This window comes from Hetaerina americana, unplaced genomic scaffold (assembly GCF_022747635.1).
Source record: "Hetaerina americana unplaced genomic scaffold, ioHetAmer1.1.p SCAF_7, whole genome shotgun sequence".
Classification (NCBI taxonomy): Eukaryota; Metazoa; Arthropoda; class Insecta; order Odonata; family Calopterygidae; genus Hetaerina; species Hetaerina americana.
Window position 1 is genome coordinate 24,375,025 of NW_027287316.1, and position 21,386 is coordinate 24,396,410.

General features: G+C 38.2%; 1 protein-coding gene across 1 annotated transcript in view; it reads left to right on the forward strand.

Annotated features, from left to right (window-relative positions):
* Positions 1-706: 706 nt before the first annotated feature.
* LOC139696583 (uncharacterized) overlaps positions 707-21,386 on the forward strand; it is a 266,258-nt gene continuing 245,578 nt past the window's right edge. The window contains exon 1 of the mRNA XM_071595388.1: positions 707-900. Within this exon, the coding sequence (XP_071451489.1) occupies positions 707-900 (194 nt within the window). The remainder of the gene's footprint in view (positions 901-21,386) is intronic.

Here is a 21,386-nt window from a genome sequence, read left to right on the forward strand (position 1 = left end):
CAATTTCTTAGTTTCTTTCTTTAGAGTAATTTTGGCTCAGCTTTTTGCTTGCCATTGGTCATATTTGGACTGAAATTAGAAAAAAATTAACTTATAAAAATGGACCAGGGTTTCTCTTTGGTAGGAAGGTGCCTTTTCCACTCAAATCAAAGCTAGATATATAAATGTCTCTCTAAATGATAAGCTGTCTGAATTTGATGGAGATTTTCTCCGTTAAGACTCGATGGATATGTGCCTATGAGTGAATTTCTTGTCGAATCAGAGGTTGAAACAGAAAAAAACCTTGACGAAATTGAAAAAAATAACTCAATACATTCATGCCAAGTCATCCAGATTTTTATATCAGTTTATTTTCTTATCGTTAATATTCTTATTCCAGGCCGAGACGTGCTGGGAGCCAGGGGGACGCTGCTGGACGTAGTAGGACGTAGAGTTGCGGGTGACCCTTGCCACTTTACAACGTGGTAGTGCATTTTGGTGTCGAGCCCTCCCCAAGCACACTCATCGGTCACCCACGTCTCGGGGGGACTTCCCGAGGGCGCCCAGGGCGACTGGCCAGAGCGTAGCAAGGAATTATCGGACGCAGTACCTATCATAGGCCGCCTCTTCGCGATATTTTTCCTTCTCCCCTCACCCATCCCTCGGTCTCCCGCCTGAGGCCCCGCCCGCCGCCCCCCCAAAAAACTCTCCCGCACTCCCTCCGGCCATGGATGAATTGTACGCCCCGCAGAGACTGGCTCCACTTCCCGGCAACACTTCGACCCACGGGGGTGTCGTGGGCTTTAGCATGGACGACGCCTCTTCCTCCGCCGGCCGGGGTGAGGGAATGGCATCCCTCGTCGTAGTCCTTGGTTCGAGTCTTTCCCTCGTGGGACTCGTCTTCGCCTTCATCACGTACAGGTAGGTGAGCGCATGTTTTCCCCCTTCCCTCCGGGCACATTTGTCATTTTATGCAAAATGCCTGCCGGTTTCCGTCTCTTCTGTACAAAAGAAAATATCAGGATCGGGAAACGTTTCGCAAGGGGAACATACACGTATATACACATAAAATGTCTTTTTTGGAGTTATCATGGAAGAAATCTGAACGTGAAATATATACCTCAACTGGATTGAATATAAAAACAAAAGTCAAGGAAGTTGGCAACAATTTTGAGTAATACATATTCTTCTACATTGTGTATCACTCAAAACCCATCTTTATGATTCTATCCTGATTGAGAATATAAAATGGTGAAAATAAACATTGTTTTTCTGAGATATTATTTTTGACTTTGTTGATACTAATATTTTTACTCTAAAATTTATTCCTCTACCACCGGTTTCGAAGCATATATGTCATCATCAGGTATAAATATAGAACTTAATGATATCACCTATGCGTCGAAAATGGTAGTGGCTGAATAAGTTAAATGTGAAAAAATACAAAGTTTACATATTCAGTGATCATGAATTTCCACAAATCAGAGCCTGAAACCATTTAATACAATATAATTTAACTCTAATAAAACTCATTCGACGATACTAGTTTTAACGCTTACATTTTATCCCAAAAATAAAATACCCCGACAAATATTATTTTGCTTTCCGTCATTATGTTGTAACTTCCTAATACAAAATGACATCATCAATCTCTCTGATAACTAAAAATATATATTAGAATAGTGGAGGTTCTTTGCTATATACTTCTTTTGAACTTGAATGCATTTCTCCCTCTTCCTGTATTTTAACTTTCCCTGTGTGAGTAATTTCCAACCTCACCTGATCTAATTCTGGAATCAATTCACCTTTATGAGAGTCCCATATACTAGCAGAATATATAAATGAGGCCTAATTTGCGAACGTAACAGTAATCTTTGACATTCTTGCCACATTAGGTCGTGAGTAAGAGTAATACCTTTGGTAGTAAAATTGAAATAATTTTAATCTAGTCAACAAGTTCGATTTTAATCCAAAAATTCATCTCTTCTCCCTTTTCAAAGTTTAATTCTAATTGCCAAGTGTCCGGGACTCTTTTTATGCACTGAGGTCATCTGCTAAAGATACTTCATCCTCAGGACTACACTTATCTCTGTATACCACGGCGTCTTCGGTAAATAAACGTATTTTTATGATTAGCTACGGAGTTAATGTCGTGAAAACAAAGAAGGAATAAAATAGTTTCGATTAAACTCCCCTGGGAACACCTGGAGTGACTTCTACTGCATTAGACCTTACAGCCTTTATACGAGACTGATCAAAAGTCTTTAATCCAGTCCAGGATATTTTTATCTATAACACAGACTTTTAGCTTTGTGATTAGCTTATTATGAGGCCCTCTTTCGAAGGCTTCTTTAAACCAAAACCGCGTCCACTGGAAAATTGTTTTCTTTATAACTCAGATTATCGTGATCAAAAAGCAGAAGTTTTGCTTCAAGGGATCTAGCCTTTCGAAAACCCGTTTTTCATCGACAGCTCTTTACTATCAAGAAGCCTCATTATCGAACAAACTATTATATGTTCCATTACATGGATGTAAGAGTAATAGATCTGTCATTACTCGGTTCCTTCCTGCCTTTGTTTTTAAAATTAAGTTGAACATAATGCTGAATTTTTAAAATGCATAAATTGACTTCCATTAGTAAAAAAGAAGTCAACAAGTAATACTTTTATGAAAGTTGAAAACCTGAATTTCTTTTCGTAAAATGAAAAGGATTCAAAAAAGAGATTCATTATATGTTATTTACCGGCAATTTACGTTACCTATGGCCAAGTACTTGCAAAGATATGTTTTTTCCATGAGGTATACTTTGACTCATATATTGCTCAAAATAGTTGAAAGAATATTCACATTGAAATACCTTATTTAGGTTGAGCACATCTCGATATCGCTTAAAATATGATGAATGAGTCAATTTATGTAAAAAAGTCTCCAAAAAGGAATGAAGCTCATTAACTATTCTGAATAATTCGCATTTCGGTAAGTAACGGTTATAATAGTTAACGAGTGTGAAAACAAAAATTCATGTGCAAATTAATACCCTTTAAAACTAATTTTCTCTTACGCCATCATTTATGGGTGGAAATTTTGCTTAAGAGAGAATCACAATCATGTTTGAATTGATATTTTGAGCCTTATCGTGATATACATTGGAAATTACCATACTTTTTGGCACGGATTTCCAGTCGTTGTCCACGTAAATGTTTACTCTACCGTTTTGTTTTGTTGTTTTTGTTCAGGAATTTGTTCAAACATTCATTAATTCCATGCATTCATCTTCAGTGGTGTACACAACACTTTATCTTCTGTCTGACTTTGACTGGGTTCACATGGAAATCGTCATTCTCACTAAATAGCAATCCATCTAAAAGTGACACAGCAAAAGGATAAATTAAAGAAGGAAGCTGCCAATTACTATCGAATTTCTGAGAATACTATTTTCTGAAAATCTTTCATGCAAATTGAGAATTCACACATTTTTATTGAGCGGGCTTTTTTCTTGCGATGAAATCTCCGGGAATTTCACACAAATTAAGGATGAACGACAAAATTTAGCATCGAATCTATTTTTTATCATCTCATATAAGGTGCCATTGCCCTGCAATATTTACTTAAGGGACTCTAGGCCAAAGTTCTTCTTATTGATGGTAAACCTGATGGACCTCGGTGGTAACTGATTGTGAAAGAAAGTCTTGTTGAGATAACAGTTAAAAAAATATTTGCTAGACTCTTTCCGCTAGCGTAAAACTTGTCTTCCCGTCTTTTGCTCCTACTACCCACGTGTATTACTCCGCGAACCCTGCCATGCGCAAAAAGAGGTCATGAGCTTATCCCACGACCATGATTATCTCGCGCATGAAAGCGGACGACTCCCATTCATTCCCGCCAGAGTGTCTTAGTAAAGTCTGCTTTTCTACTTTGAATGGACATAGAAATCCACGGTTTGAGCTACTATGAGAATTATCTCTGGAGTTCTTCCACACGGGCGGATTCCAAAACAAAACCTTGGCCGTGAAGATAACGCCTCTTGTAAAGTCTCCCTCGTTACAGTCATGGAGTCGTGGGTTGCAATTGTAAATCCGATTTCTTTTAAGTTTACTGCACCTGTCCACTTCGTACTCAACTCATCCAACATTTTTATTTCTTTGGGAGTCCTAAGATAGTTAATAGATATGTGAAAAAAGGGAATAAATTTTTTTAGGCTAGCAGGTACTTGCACAAGACATTGTTTTGGTTATCGAGGTTGAGAGATGAATTAGCGAACAGCGTAATTTGGAGCTTTTAGTTTTTTCTTCCTTCACGTATTCAAATGCTCATTTAGCAGAGGGTATGTGGTATGTTTAGGTGAATTTCATAACCATCCTGGACATATCCATTTTGAATAGGAACACTGACATTGGTTAAATCCGGTGAAGTAGTTCGTTTTGCTTACGTATTATTTTATAGGCTAAATTTAAGAATAACATTAAATTAAATGAAATATGACGCGGTCTAAATCTACGTAATCACCTTGCCATACATAAAATAAGTGTGTGGCAGGGGGTGGAAACACCAGGTAGTCTAATGTTCTTCACGGAAGCCAGTCGAACGTTATTTACGGAGCGGAGCTATTCCTCTGATTGAGTATCAGTTGATGTAAGGTCATGGTGGGAATTCATCTAATTATATGCTTATCCATATGTAAAAATGTAATAAGATTTTGAAAAGACGATATTTAGATGTAAAAAAATCGATAAGTACAAACAACAATGTACTGCTGATGAAGGCTGTAATGCGCTGATAATTCGTCAGCCAACTGAAGAGTATTTACTCTAACTCATGATTTCACCATCTTTATTATTTTAAACCTATTTATTTTAATGTGATGTATTTGTAAATCTTACATAATTCCATATTGCAGTTGACGAATTCGTCTTCACTTTACCGAATTCGTATGAATAATATACTTGTGATTCGAAACTATTATTTACTGGGCACTAATTTTCTTCGACGAAAGAATAAACCCACGGTCGTAAGGGGAAGAATTACATACTGAGTTAATTTCAAAAGCTCTCACGGGTCCTCAATAGTTTTACGAGTTAAGTTAAGGGTTAGGATATCCTTAAAAATGTGGCATTTCTTTGGTAACACTCAAGTTTTTAAACAAATTGAGTAGTTTCAGGCGTGATGTGGTGGAATTAAAACATGATAAAAAAATATAGCAAAAATTTTCCACTGAATAAGTTCAATCATACGACCGGGCTTCGATGTATTACATCATCTTCATGTAACAAAATGAATTCATTTGAACTTTCATCTGAAATTCATTTGGTTACCTGAAGATGATGCAATACATCGGAACATGGTCGTACTATTAACCTTATCTTGTGGAAAATTGTTGATATATTTTCTTTATTATACTCAAGGTTTGGTTCAAGCTCGTTTGGCTGTTGGAATGTATATGAAATATTCATTAATTTAAGATAAAAATGGGCTGAATATCTAATGGAGATACATGAAGCAAACCAAAAGATTTTTAGAAGAACGTTATAATTATTTATTTCCTCAGTGTTCATGTACTACTGAACGTAAAAATAATGTATTTCATGGTAGATAACGTATTTAAAACTAAGACAGTGTACATACAACATTATGAGAATCACTTGATTGTATGGTAATGGAATAATTTTTAAATGCTCAGCATTACCACAAAAGACATTACTATAATGAAAAATTTTAGTCTCTCTCATAACTCATACAAATGCAATTTACGGGCTATCCTATACCTTCCAGTCAATTTCGGCCAGATGCTCATTTTTGTCATCATCTGATATTTCTTTGTAGGCCATCTAATTAAAATAGAAGTTACATCATAAGATAGAAAGCTCATACTAAAACGGAACCTATTTGATATGTTATGAGGCGGATCATAAAAAATCTGGATGCATATATTGGCTGCTACTGCACAGGGTTTCCACGCCGACGTTCATGAAACATGACCTGCTTGACAGATATCACCTTGGCAATAGCGAGCCTATGTCGGATCTAGATTCACTCCGTGCTTACGCTTTCAATAATTCATTCAATGCCCTAATTACCCCATTATCCTTGATGGCCTCAGTGTTAGCGTGTCTCCAGCAATGCAGGGTACGAGTACACTTCAAGGGCCTGTCCACTCCAATATCTGTAATATGTATCGCTGATCACAAAATGCTGCACTTACGACATGAAATTATTGGGTTGCAGAATTTACAAATTTTTGGCAATGAAATTGTTTTACCATGTGCTCAAATAAAAAATTACTACTTGCTCTCCACAATAAAGGGTATCATCAAAGAATCCTGCGAACACCTGTCAACGATGTCTTCCATATATATTCACGGTAAAATCGCAGAGGGCGTTTCATGACCGGCGACAGCAATTCAAGAGCCAAGAGATGTGAGCGAGTCGTCCCTATGTCAAGGAACACGAAGACGCATACGTATATCTGCAGTAATTAGCATCGCCACAAAGAAAATTTATATAGCAGGTTAAAATACGTTTAGTCCCACCTAAGAAAATTAATTTGTTTTATTTATTTCTCTGCAGAATTCCACACTTTCGGTGGAAAAAACAAGACGTGGTATTTAGCCGACGATGTAGCTATAGTGACATAGGAGGATGAGGATCTAAATAGATTTGAGTTAGTGAAGCAAAAAGTCACTTGAAGATTAATGAATTAAATATGTACGATCTGTGATAGAAGCAAAATAGTTGAATTTAAAATATAAGGTATTAGACTCAAAATTAATAATAAATGAAAGATTTTAACTAACTGAGGGAGAGAAATTAAAATGTAAACATTAATATAAAGAGGTTATATTGATTAATTAAATTTAAATACAGCACAAGGCATGAAAACTCCCATACCTGGAGGAAAGTGTGCCAATGGCGTGACAGTAAGCTTAAAATTAACAAAATACTATAAGTTGTATATGTGCAATGTAATTACCTTTGAGGGAGAAATATGAGTGCATGTATGACGTTATTAAAACTGCAAAGTTATATATATATATATCAATATTAGAAGTTAAGGAAACTGAAGATCTTGTACGAAAAAATGCATGACTGTGATGGAGGAAGAAGAAGTAGGATAGGAAACTATTTAATAAATTATGAACAGGGAGCGTTTTTTATCAGTAGTTATTAGGAGAGGCGACCGTCAGTAGTGCTTATTAGCGCCATTAGGAGGATAGGTAAATAATTTGATAAGAGGCAGGACTTTCAGGGAAGCAGTGGAGAGAAACTCTGCGTCATGTTAGCCTACAGTTTACGGAAGGGAGCCAAGGGGTCACACAATATCACGTCCCATACGACGAACGGCGTATTCCATTTGAAGTACTTTACTCGAATGAAGATTCAGAATTGTATTGAAAATTTTGAAGGCTGTCGGAATCCGAACTCGTGGCGGGAAGATAGTATATCAACTCGATCGCTTGATATTTTTTTTGACCATCTAAAATTCTGATTTGGTTGCCAGTGACTACCTATTCTTAAGGTGACGTATGTCATGTGTCTAGTAATATGCGCATTCAGAAACCAATGATGTCACGTGAGATTGTTGCGATGATCTGCGGATGCAAAAATCGAGAGCACTTCAGTGATCCTAATGGTATTTCAGAATGTGATCCCTCAGATGTAGGTGATATTTCGAGTATGGGCGCCGAACTCCATCCTTTCGAATGCGCTTTACGTCCGTCCACGACGCGCCGCAATAAGGCTGGCAGATTGGACGCGGTTTTAAAGGTGGTCGTATCGTTTTGCGTATACCGGCTCGGAGAGCAGTAAAATGTCATCAGGCATAGATCGCACGTTTAATGAGGTGAGAGGGCTGGCGGAGGGAGGGGGAGGTTGAATTCGACAGCGAGAAGTGACCATTTCGACATGTTCAAAAATGAATGCCGGGAGGGTTCTGGGGAGGAGTGGTCAGTGGAGCCATTTCCAGCCGACGCCTCCGCCCCCCCAACCTTCCTCCATCGTTTCGCAGTGCTTCACAGACACAATGCATTCCGCTTGGCGGAATCAAATCGGTCTTCCCTAAAGGCGCTTTGAATTTTGGTGGATTAGAAACCAGCCCTTCGTTGTTATCAGTCCAACCCTCCGCGCGCCACCGCCGTCGAGGGATCGTTAGACTATACGAGTGTGTTTCCTAACTGACTCTGATTCCTACTTGGCACTAAGCAAGTACACAAAAAATGGACTGGTACCCCCTGAGAAAGAATTTGCGTAGAAAATATCATCTTAGCTGAGTTATTTCCCGAACCGGACTACTTTGAATTGATTCATAAACTAACACACGTTCTTACTTCTTTACCTATCTGGAAAGCGTTTGAAGGTGTTAAAATGTTAAAATATTTTCTTATTTAGATGAGAAATAAGGTGAATATGTGTGTGTGTATATATATATATATATTTATAAACACAGGTGTAGATTTTTAAAACATAGAAACTCAAAGAAAGGACACTCACATATGTAGTTTTGACGTTACGACGGCTCGACCGTTGTCTTCAGATATAATCAGTTTGAATGTGTGTGTATACATATATACATATATATAATATATATATATACATATATATACATATATATACATATATATACATATATATACATATATATACATATATATACATATATATACATATATATACATATATATACATATATATATAATATAAATATATATATACACACATTCAAACTGATTATATCTATCTGACTTTATATATACGTACATGCATACATTCAAACACCAAAACACGCCAAATGGCGAACAGATAGCAAATGAAAATTTTGTTTAAAAGCAAATTTATTAAATACGATTCAAATGAAAATGAAAATCCTTTTGAATACAAGTAGTGGTATCTGTCAAGAGTAAAATTTCTCAATGTAATCCCCTTCAGCTGCAATGACCGCCTCCAATCTTGTCCTGAATCGATCGCACGCACTCTAAAACAGCATTGTCCATATTCGCGAGTGCCAGTTTTGTACTAAATGAATCGTATGAGTTGGTGCCCCGCCCTGTTTAGAGAAATACATATTGGCTCCCCTAGGCCACCGTTACCATCCACGGTTTCACGAAATTCTTCAACATTTGCAGATAGACTTCTTTTGTGATATTTGCCCCTTTTCAAAGAAATGTGGCGGCATGATATCACCCTCACAGGACACAACACCTAGGGCGTGAATACTAGCCGGAAATTTTGTCCGAGCAACAACAGCGACGCCCTCGGGGTCGTGGACGAGCTAGCCATCATTTTTCGGTTCATCTTCTCGTCAGCGGTGAAAATTTTTTATCATAAAAGAATCTGATTCGCCCCGCAGCTTCATTTTTTAGCGAACACAATAGCAGGTGTAGCGAGAAATCCGCTTTGTTCTGGCAGCCTCAGACAGCATATGTCGCACATTTATTATGCACGACTTATATCGTAGTTCCTCTGCCATCCGACGCATTGTTCGCTCGCTAACATTCGATTTTGATACCAATTTCCCCAGTGATCGCCCCGGGTTCTCTGAAATTAGCGCCTGGGCTTTCTCCACGACTGCCGCAGTTCGTGACACGTGTTTCCTCGAATGAGGTTTCCTCGCCAGATTAGCGAAACCTTCCCCAGACTTCTCTGAAGCATTATACTCAGCCGCAATATCGTAAAAAGTTGATCTGGGGTACCCGAAGAATCGAACGATGTCACTGGGCGAACGCCCAGCGCGAACGATTTCGATAGTAGTGACTCTTCGATTGTACTCCGTACTTACACGTAACATCTCGGCCATTTTGAGATAATGACTCTTTCCTAGATGCCTATAGCTTTCAAGAACGCCCATCTGGACCTTCAGTGGAACTACAATATGGTGAAAAAGTCAAATTGAAATTTGTCCGGATTTAATCGCCGCACCATATATATAAATATATATATATATATATATATATTATTATTATTAGGTAATCTACCGGTTAAGGTAGGTTTTTGGATGGACACAGCTACTAAATAAAACATTTTGTGACTCCTAAGAAAACAAAAAATCCAGAATCCTACTCTATATCAGCTCCCTCTTCATTTCTGAGTACTTTCTTCCTCCCTTCATCCCGTCCAACATCCCTATCCTGTTCCTTCCCTTTCCTCGTTTGCCTAACATTATCTTCTCAATTAGAGTCTTCAACATCCCGCTACCGGTCAATACCCCCTTCATCCACTTTTCCTGCTTCCATAGGATTTCTCCCAACAAACCCCTCTCTTCGCCCACCATACCAAGTACTTCCTCATTTGTTTTCTTCTCGGTCCATTTCACCTTTTCCATTCTTCTCCGCACCCACATTCCAAAAGCCTCCTATCTACTTCTATCATCCTGCTTCATTGACCAAGTTTCCCCGACGTGCATAGCAACGCTCCGTATCAAGGTTTTCATGAGCCTTTTCTTAACATCCTTACTCAACTTCCCTGTCATCAACTCCCTCCTCCTTGCGAAAGCCTCTTGGCCTAGCGCAATTCTCCTCCTTATGTCCCTAATACTTTGACCGAGTTGGTCCAAAACACTACAGCAACCACAACAGCAACGGTGATAATGGGCAACCCTGCCCTTCACCTCTTCCTAACAGTGCCCATCCGGACTCCCCGTTCCCCACTCGTACCTGAGCAGTCTGAGCCATGCAAAGGTTGCGGATTAGCCTCCTTTCCCTCCAATTTATTCCTATTTTCTGCAATATACTCATTAGTTTTTCCAAATTCACTCTATCAAACGCTTTTTCGAAATCTACGAAACAGGCACCTCCTGATTGTATTCTATATTCCTCTCGATTAATAATCTCATTACTGCAATGGCATCACGCATTTCTCTCCCCTTCCTAAACCCAAACTGGTCATCCCCTAAGTAATCATTTGCCCTACACTCTTGTTTATGATCCTGAGAACAACTTTAGCTGGGATATCAAACTTATTGTCCTGTAGTCCTCGCATGATGTAGCCACATATATATATATATATATATATATATATATATATATATATATATATATATATATATATATATATATATCTACAGTACTACTGGTACTACTCTTTCTTCCGAGGAAGACGGAGCTGAATTCCGTCGAAATTATTAAGAAATAACGTGTGAGTGTTCTTTTTAAGTGTTCTTATATTGTTTGCTGCTTATATTGTTATCTTAAACTCTGTGCAACCCGACACTATTCTGTGGTCTAGCGATGAAGCGAATTTTCTACTCTCCGGCTCAGTAAATAAGCAAAATTTTCGTTACTGGGCCACTGACAACCCTCGCGAACTGCACTCAAGACCTCTTCATAGGCCCGAAGTGACTGTTTGGTGCGCTGTGGCGAGATATTTCAGTGGTATCCAGATCCATATTTGTGGAGCTTTGTGGAGGGCACTTTGAGTGAATACCTTATCCGTCGGATGGGACGCTAAATCTGCGACCCCTCGGTGTCTGTCGCTAAGAGGAGTTTAATTCCTGCGCCGATTTCTCTTTATCGTTCCTCCATTCCCTGGACATCCTACCTCTACCACGCATTATCCACGTATTTGTAATGGCAGAAACAATCTTAGCTACCGGTCGCCTACTTCCTAATAGTTTAAACTACTTAGATGTCACCTTGAAGGCGCGTGAACCATGTGTAACCCTGGGCAGAGGGCCTAATTTCGCTATTTAGGATTGTTAAATGAACGCTATGAATGCTCAGAACCCGTTATATTGTTATTGGAAATACTTGAGAGACATTGTAAAATAGAAATTTACTCTTGGCTGAATAAATAAGATAAGATTTAAAAGTTAAAGATTAGCTTTGTCACAGAGGGAATAATATCACCCTATACTTGCATTGGTAAGAGAGACCTTAACCAGAATTTAAGTTGAATTGTTTGCAAAAAAAAGCCAATAGATTGCTATAGGAACACATTTAATGATAAAAACAGTAAGAAAAATCACCTATGACATTTCAAAATTCCAGAGAATTAAATTATCTGATGATAATTATCTCCAAATACCCTTATAATTAGTGACCTCACAACTGATGCCACTACAATTGGTAGCGTCAGGGTATGATGTAAATGTATAATATTATTATTATATTCAGTAAAGATAGGAATTCATTTCTCTCATGAATTTTATAAGTTAATCCGGTATCTTATGTTACTAACTGGCCCGAATCAGGATGACGGTTTACAGATACCGGCCAAGCCAAAAGTCCTTGGGCTCGCTGGGGAACATAACGCTATCCTACCTGTAGAAAGAATCCCACGAATATAACTGAACTGTATGACAAAGATCCTGGCCAGGCGCATCAGTGTTAGGTAATACACATATTATTGACAATTAATCGTAACGACGAAATCATTTGTCAATAAGTTTCATCAAAACAAAATTAACTTTTCAAGGATTATCTCAAAATAAAGGGCAATAAAATCTTAAATTATTGACAACGACATTCCAATATCACAGAAAAATAAATTATAGCTTTATTGCTGGATCAAACGGGACGTCTGTAAACATTATTAGGTTATTATTCAAAAGTTATTTTTCCCTTTACAGACTAAAAACACCTGATCAATTTTTTCATGTCTATAATTCGATCTATATGTATTAAAAAAATAACAGCCCTTTTCAAAATGATAAGCTTTTAATAAAAGTAATAACTTGTATTTATAGGCCACCTGGTCTTTTTTACTCATTTGAGTCTTCTATTTGTATCACCCATTACCTCTGTCATTAAGAGATAATTCATCTTCAGACTCCAGACCACAGATCAGTCCTTCATATCAAAACATCTCCCTCTCCTTTGATCCTTTTTATAGACAACATATTTGCCGCAACCCTTCCTTCTGTCATTCTTCTCTCTTCCTTCAACTTGCCCCAAACTCTCGTCTTTAACTCCTTTTGATTGAACATATTTTGATTGAAATTTATTGTTTTGCCGTCCTGTTTTGTTTACGATTTGTTAAATTTATTATTTATTTTGTTATTTTTCCACTGTATTTGGTCTACTGGTCTCTTGGTGTTGGTGCTGTTTTGAGCCTGATAAATAAATGATGTGACTGGCTGTCTCTTATGCTATATGGACGGATAAGCTCGGCAGGATCTTACCTCAGAAAGAGACGGAGGAGTTTTTTCCTTCAGAGTGGCATATCTTCAAGTTAAGAAGGGGTGTTAAGATCGGCGATGAAAAACACCTTCCCATGAGCCTCCTACGCCCGTCCGCCAAAAGAACTCTATCCCCCTAGCCCCGCTCTACCCCCACCCGAACGTGTTTCCGTTAACTCATACATGCCACGTACTTTTCAATGGCCTTACACCCAACTTTTCCCCTCCCACTCGCTGCCAGATACGCATTCCCGCATTTTGCCTTAGGGAGCGCTTCATCATTATTCCTTGAAAGCGTGGTTTTTGTGCGGACTCACAAAGGGGGTTTATAAGGGAGCGACCGTGGATTTTAGAGACCGGAGAGAATCCGCCTTACTCTTGCCTACGTCATACTCTTCCACTCGCCTCCTTCGCGTACTAGTCGAAAGCATGCCTAGGAAGGTGATCATTGCTCATCATTTTTGTAAAAAGTCTTCCTTTACCCCGTGCATTGTTAGGCATCGAGTTGCAACGTATTGGCCTTTTATCCAATGTTATAAAATTTCTCATTCGTTTTCCCTCTTTACTCCTTTGCCTCTTGAAACCCCAGAGAAGCTCTTTCGGAGCCATCAATTATCGGAAGAGTGGAATATTGTTATCGTTATAATCCTTGAAAACACTCAAAGCTCACGGCCGTAAAAATATAGTGGTGTTGTCGAAGGAACGCAAAGTGGTTGCAGAGGAGAGTTTAATAGGTGCCCATGAATTAATATCGTTATCCTTTCTGTGCCAATTCTAGTTAAAATAAAAAAACATTAAACATGTTGATGAAAAGGAAATAATCACGGCTTAATAGCTGTATGATGGCTATAGGCTGATGAAGTGTAAATAAAAATGTATTTTTGTAGTGTTTTCCAGACGAATCATATGGGATTTCTCTAAGGTTTCTACTTGGGCCAAGTAATAAGCGGCCAACGTTTTGACAACATTTCGATGTCCTAAGGATGATGGCAGAGTTAACCGTTGAAAGGTTGACCACTGGAAACCTTGACCGGCTGGAAACCCATTAATTTTTTCTTTTGATAAAATAGTTAAGTCTCGCATTTGATAAAGGGCGGCTTTTGTAGATGAACCAAAGTCACTTCTGAATATAAATGTAAACTGTAGAATTCTAGACGTGGTATTACACATGGCTTGGAATCCAAGAAAGTGACACAGAATTGACAAAGTGCATATCAGTATTTCAAGTTGCGTTCACAGAAAGCTCATTTTATCAAGAAGCTGAGTGAATTTGATAAAATGTTACTAAACTTGATCATTTGATCGAATCTCTCTCTCATATATAGTCTACTTCGGCTGTTAGTTCTTTGTTTATGGGTATCTTCATCCACCGAGGAAAAGTGTGAACTAGGGGAAGAGATGGAAATCTGATGGAGTCAAATCAGACCAATAAGGCGGGAGTGGAGACAATTCGTATCTTTCACGTATTTTTGCAAAACCAAAGAACTCGTATGTGAGCGTGCATTATCTTAATGAAAATTGACTTCCTTTCTTGCCAAAAGTGGCATTTTTTGTGTGTTTGGCCCAGCAGGTTTGCGTGGTATTGTTCAGTAATTGTTTGTCCAGTGGGAAGATAGTCTATTGTAGAATCCCTTTCGCATCCCAGAAAACTGAAGCCATCACCTTAGCGGCCGACCGCGGTATTGCCTCTGCTTTCTTTGGTGTTGATAAATCAACATTTTTCCACTGATTTGATTACTGTTTTTATTCTCTGGAGTATATTAGTAGACCCAAGTTTTATCTATAGTCACAAACCGATGCAGAAAATCTCGTTGGTTGCTCTTAAAATGGGTCAAATATTCCTCGGAAATTTCCATTCTGATGCATTTGTGATCATGCGTTAAGATCTGCGGCATTTATATAGCAGATTAAACTCTCATATCCTATTTCATTGTTAAAAATGTATATACCAGTTCAGATGACATCCCTATGGCTTCAGCCATTTTTCGTACTTTCAGTCGGGAATCCTCCATAGTCATTGTATGGACTTTTGCAAGAATTTCTGGGGTAGCAGCGCATTTTGGCCGACCATTACGAAGGTCATCGTCTAAGGTTTCACGAACCAATTTAAACTTGCTTGTTCACTTGGAAACATTTGAATATGAAGGAGTAGATTCTCTAGAATGTTCTGGAAGTTGACATGAATTTCTTTTGGTTTTATACATTTATTTGCGAAATATTTGATCATCCTCGAATCTCAATTTTCAATTCCACCATTAATACCATACCAAAAAGCAATTATCCTCAAACCTTGGCACAATAACGACATTATAGGAAGATGACTTATCAGTAAGTTAACATTTTCAAAACTTTGCCGTTCGTAACTTTCCGATCGCAGCGGGTAACACTTATGTTAAAATGTAAAACTTTATGCCCATAACATTGAATTATGAATTATTTTCTCTGAGAGATCTGTTGACTTGTTATGGGAAGCACCAAAAATACTGTCACAACATAAATAATTCACCAGAAATTTTAAGGATATCGAATTAGAAATTATACGAGCCATTTTTAACAATGGTTATCAACTATCATGAGGCAGTTTGCTGGAATTGGGTTTGCCTTTGAAAATTTTTACGCATGAAGCTGTATGTAACCAAATATATTCAAGTAGGGTTTTTACGCCTGCATTTAATCTTTAATTAGGTAGAACAGAGTAAAGTTTATAAAAGGGCGAATATATGAAGGAGCTGCGAACTAAAAAGTTTACTTAGATACTATAGAGGCATTCCTCCGGCACTAATACACACATAGTTGAAGAGCAATGATTAAAAATTGAGGGCTCTCAACCCCCTTTTCCTGGAGCTTTATTTCTGACGGTGACATAAGAGAAGAGGCGGAGAAGTTAAAGGGTACCTGGAGTGCGGAGCGCATGGAGGGCGCTGGAGCGAGATGAGGTCGTGGGTATGTGACGCGTGATGTGGCGGTTTCCAGCACCATCTGTCGGGAGCATTTAGGAGGGCAAGGGGAGGAGTTAGGGATAGCGCGGATGGAAGGCGAGGGCACTCGGCAAGGAGGTTGTGGCTTCGGGCGGTGGAGCAGGGGGACGGGCGAGGTGGAGTGTGGGCAACTGAATGCGGATTCGGCCTCGTACAATTAAGTGCCGGTTGGGGGATGGGGGGAAAAAGGTGGGGTGGGAGGGAGGCAAGCGAAACAAACCCCGCCTTCAGGGCTCTCACAGCTTTTCACACTCATCCTCTGACGCTTCCACCTACAAAGGTTCGTCTTAATTGACACAGTTTTCATATCTGATGGGTTTCCAGGGTAATATTGACTTTGCATCCACCTTGACGAGATAGAACGAAAATATAGATCAGCATATGAAGGGGGCAATCGAACTTGGGTCATGAAAAGTTTGCTCCCGATGAGAGAGCTAGGTGGTTATGAATTCTCCCACCGTCCATTAACCAGGAGCAATCGATTTGGGGGGGCGGTTGAGATGAAGTCATAAAAACGACGTTCCCATCGACGATGAGGGAATTTTAATTTTTCCTGTTTTTCTTCCGTGGAGCGCCCATGTGTGTTATCACGAGAAATCTTATAATATTACTTTCGCTTATAATTCCAATCACGCCTTTTACAAAATTTTCTCTTTTGCTATCTTTTGAATGAAATATTCACTAATGTTGTCACATTTTTATATCTAAAATGCTGATCTGCTTCTCGCATCAAAGGTCACGAGGGGCGAAATTCAATAGGAAATTTTAATAGGGCTTCTCAATCAGCAAGTTAAATGGAAAAGTTGTAAAAGACACCCAGATCTTCAAAGAATATAAACTCCCGAGTTTATGTAACGCTCATGTATTTTGCAACGCTCATGTATTAAAACTGTGGCTAAGTAATGCTTAACCGGACTGTCATAAATGGAACCCAGCGTATCAATTACAAAGGAACCCTAAATTATGTTAATATGCAAATAAAAGTGACATTTTGGAGGATTATCAATGGAAAAAAGAAGCTAAATGAACAGTTATTTCGAGAAGAATAGTTATATTTAGAGATTTTCATGTTATTACGAGAACATCATCCTTCATTTTTTCCGTTTAAAAAAATTAAAATCTGAGAGTCGCTAAAAGTGAGGGGGAAAATATTTTTTTATGAATTGGTAGATGATCTCTCCAGAAATAAAATTCTCTGGAGCATTGTTTTGCGGTATATGTTTATAATTTTTCATTTAGATATACAAAAACCATGACCAAATATAGTCAGAAACAATAAAAGAAGAAAATAGAGAGAGATCAAGTTTTCTGTGGCCATAAACTATTGTAATTGGCTAATACAACTCCTAAGAAAACTCCTACCGTTATTTTCATTGAGGTTATAAGGGATTTGATAAAAATAATTTTATTTCGGTTCAGAAAATCCGTTACCAACATTATATACAGCTATCCATTCTAGCCAGAATTGGTTTGGCGCAATCATCCTCTCTCTCACATCGTCTACCTCTGTGTGTCCATATTTCTTCGCTTTCATGCCTTTCTCTTTTCTGTCTGCCGTCTGGGTTCAACCCTCAGTATTTCTTTCTTAAACGTTCACTTTTCTTTCCGCCGTTATTTTCAACAAGTTTTTGTGGTCCCCAAATATGTGGCTGGGTTTATTTCATGTCCACTTCTATTCCATTCATATACACATATTTCCTTCGCCAACACTTTTTAGAGCTCTTACCAGTAGTCACTCACTAAACATAGTTTAATACACCGAGTTTCCTTTGAAAACATTTTTTCTCATGCTGCCGTGGTATATATCTCGTAGGTGTTATAAAAAAATCTGCGATGTGGCGCAAGTAAGTGTATTCTTATTTCTACACTAAAAATTTGTGCTGAAATTCGATTTTTTCCTGTTGTAGGAAGTTTTATTGGATAGCTCGATGGCTTTGTAGTTTCATTGTCTTCATTCCTTAAATCTACGTCGTACTCAGAGGAACTCAACGAGATATGTGAGTCTGTTGTAAAAGTAAGATATAACCATCATTTCTAACTCTTGGATATTCCACTTTTTATTTATGTTCAATTCAATGCTTAATTGCTTTGATAAATATTTGGCTGTAATTTTTCATCAGCTTCTGTCAGGTTTCTAACAAGTACTTTCTTCAGATTTTTTTCTCTCTTTCCTATTTTATACTAATATATAAATTCATGTTGCGTAGTTTTGGTCAAAGTTAATTTATGATTAAATATATGCCGATACTAATAATCGGTGTTATGGAGGAATTACTATAGGTATTGGATATATTGTTAAAAGACTTGATACATAATTGAGTCAATAATTTAACGAAGTGCTCCACTCTGTGTTTTTATTAACTTGGCAGACTCATAATGTGATTCAGCAAATCATATGCATAAAATATCCCGTGAAATTCGACCCAGTAACATATGACCATGCATACATGGGTGCGACAGATCTGCACTAAACTCGTCCCGAAGGTCTTGACGGATGACCAAAAGCAGAGTCATGTGGGTGCTTTCAAAGACCTGCCATGCGACGATTCCCCAACCCCCTTATAGTACCGATTTGGCACGAGAAGACTATTTGCTATTCTCAAAAGAGAAAGTTTGCCTTAAAGGACACTATCATAGGACCCTAAGTGTTGTCAAAGAAGCTTGCACGCGTTCTCTTAAGGAACTTTCAAAACCCGTATGCCAGAGAGCCTTCGAGTCGTGGAAAAACCGCTGGAAAAAAAGTGTCGGCACTCAATGGACACTCAAGGGATGTATTATGAAGAATTTTGAGGCAATGTCGAAATACAAAATAAATCTATTTTTCCGAAACTTTTTGTACAAACCTCGTAAAAGGCTTGGTTCCTGTTGAATGCGATGCCATCCTTGCAGTACATATCCAGTTGGTTTACATACCGATGTTAGATTCGACTACTTGATATTAGCTATAATGGTATGCGATATATACATTGATCGCTGGCATAAGAAATAACGATTGTAGAAATTTAATATAGATGCACGTGTGTATTATCGATTTATTAGATATACAATATGGATAATATTGCGTATATGGACGATATGCGTAGACAGTATAATCTGTATGCACTGCAGTGATGTTATAATTCAGCATACTGAAATGTTTCTCCTAAATTGAGGAGTGATTCTGGAAAGAGGATATTGAGGAGGACGACATGTAGGCCGAAATGCTTGCGTAGGAAGTAGCACAGAAATAATTTTAACCGAGCCTCCCGTGAGCGGTGTAACGAGGAGGTATAGCTTCCACCTTGGTTGCTTACTCTCAATCAATAATAGCCGAGGGTTTCTGCTGATGAGAGTTTTGCAAGGTAAGCCTTGTTGCTACGGTATGGGCGAAATCAAAACACAGATTCCCTATCCCTGGTCCACCCGAAAGGAAGCCCAATCAAGTCGATCTCCTAATTAAAACACTTGACTGTATAATTGATTATACAGTTGTTTTCTATCATTAAAAGGTATAGTCTTCTCTGCATATATGCATAAAATATTTATTCATTCACATGGAAATAAATATAAGGAAAAGGGATAGGAGCACATTTAAAAAGACCAACACAGGGTATGTGTATGTATGTTTTATATAATATTTGGACGGCACAATAGAACACAAAAAAAATAGTAACACTTAAAAGGACACTCACATTGTAGCTTTCGGTCTTCTCCGAGGCCTTCGTCAAGTAAGACTGAACATTTTTCGGATAGTGGTTAGGGGGCTGGGGGGGGTGCAGGGAATGCTGGGAGGAAATTTAAAGGTGGCGGTTAAGGGTAGGAATTTTAAAAGATCGGAAAGCTAGTGTATACGCGGATTCACGAGTTCTCACCTCTATATTGGTGGCTGTATCAGGTAGGGATTATAGGATGGTTGGAGCAAAACACTGGTCAAATGAAAGGTTGTGGGAATGAATGCGTATGACAATGTGGGAAAGAGTTGATAATGGAAAAAAAATAGCGACAACAACTTTTTTTAAACGAATCGTATTAATTCATGGGAATGTTTTAAGCAAAAAATATTTCACAAATACGTTATTGTTCAAATGAAAACCTTCCATCCGTTTCATGGTTGCATGCAGTTTTAGATTAAACCTTTTGACGCGCGCCAACTGATTCAGGACGGGGTTTTGACTACTTTCTTTTACTCAGCTCACAGCGCGCCGCAAAAGAGATTGAGAGGTGAAAGAGGGTGGAGGTTTTAGTTATTCTTTAGGTTACCGTGGCATTGGGGATGTCGAGTCGTCAGTGCATAAGTGATGTTGAGCATGCAGAGATAGTTTTGTATTGGAGGAAACTGCATTGGATGTCCTGTATTACAGTCATATCCTCCTGCAAGACGCAGAGCTGAAACTTTCCAAAAAAAGGACAGGGATTAGGAGTTTTCGAGTGGGCGTCTTGACTGTTTCGATTTATAGCCTGTGGAAACTCTCTTGACCTCTCGTGAGTTAGATTCACAACATTTACCTAAGTAAGAAGTTTAAACATGCAAAAAACTCGCCACAAATATTAAGTGTCTCATTGAGAAACTATATTTTTATTAGTATAAAAATGACAAGAAACGCTAACAAATTAATCTCAGGGTCATTAATGACTTAATCCCTCTAAAAATACAATGCTTGCAGGAACGTAAATTAAAGCTACTTAGAGGAATTGAATATATTAAAAAAGAAATAGGATTATCGTTACTCTGGGAAATCCATAATTATATCGTTGTGATTGATCAAAGAATTAAGAACCTAATCACACCTCTCCACGTTCAGATATCAATAAACTGAACGAGTTGTAGGCAAAGAGTATTACTAATATATCATTCATATTCTCTTGCATATTTTTAGGTGTGTACCAAACTTCATCTCCAACCTGAAGTACGAAGCTCTTACCGATCCAAATTGGATTGGCAAAACCTTTTGGTGGAATAGATTTCCGTTTGAAGAACAAAACTCTTTGCTCTCCTTGCCTTTTTCCTCCGCTGCACTCTCACAACATTTTCACCCCCTAGTCACAACAATATCGGTGCTATTCGTCCGAAGTTTGAGCAGGGTTTTATTATTTTCCTACACATAATATCCGTTCGCGGCTTGACAGATATCAATTCATCGTAATATGATTGAAAATACATGTAAAAATAGTACTCGAGGATCTAATTCTCTCACAAAAACTCCGTCTATAGATACGCATTAAAATTTAATAATGTGATCTCATATTTTAAAAAACTGGAGCAATAATTAATGTTGAAATGCCTTTTTTCGGATGAATTAAATCATTACCATTTTTATTTTTTTGCCCGTTCGATATATATATA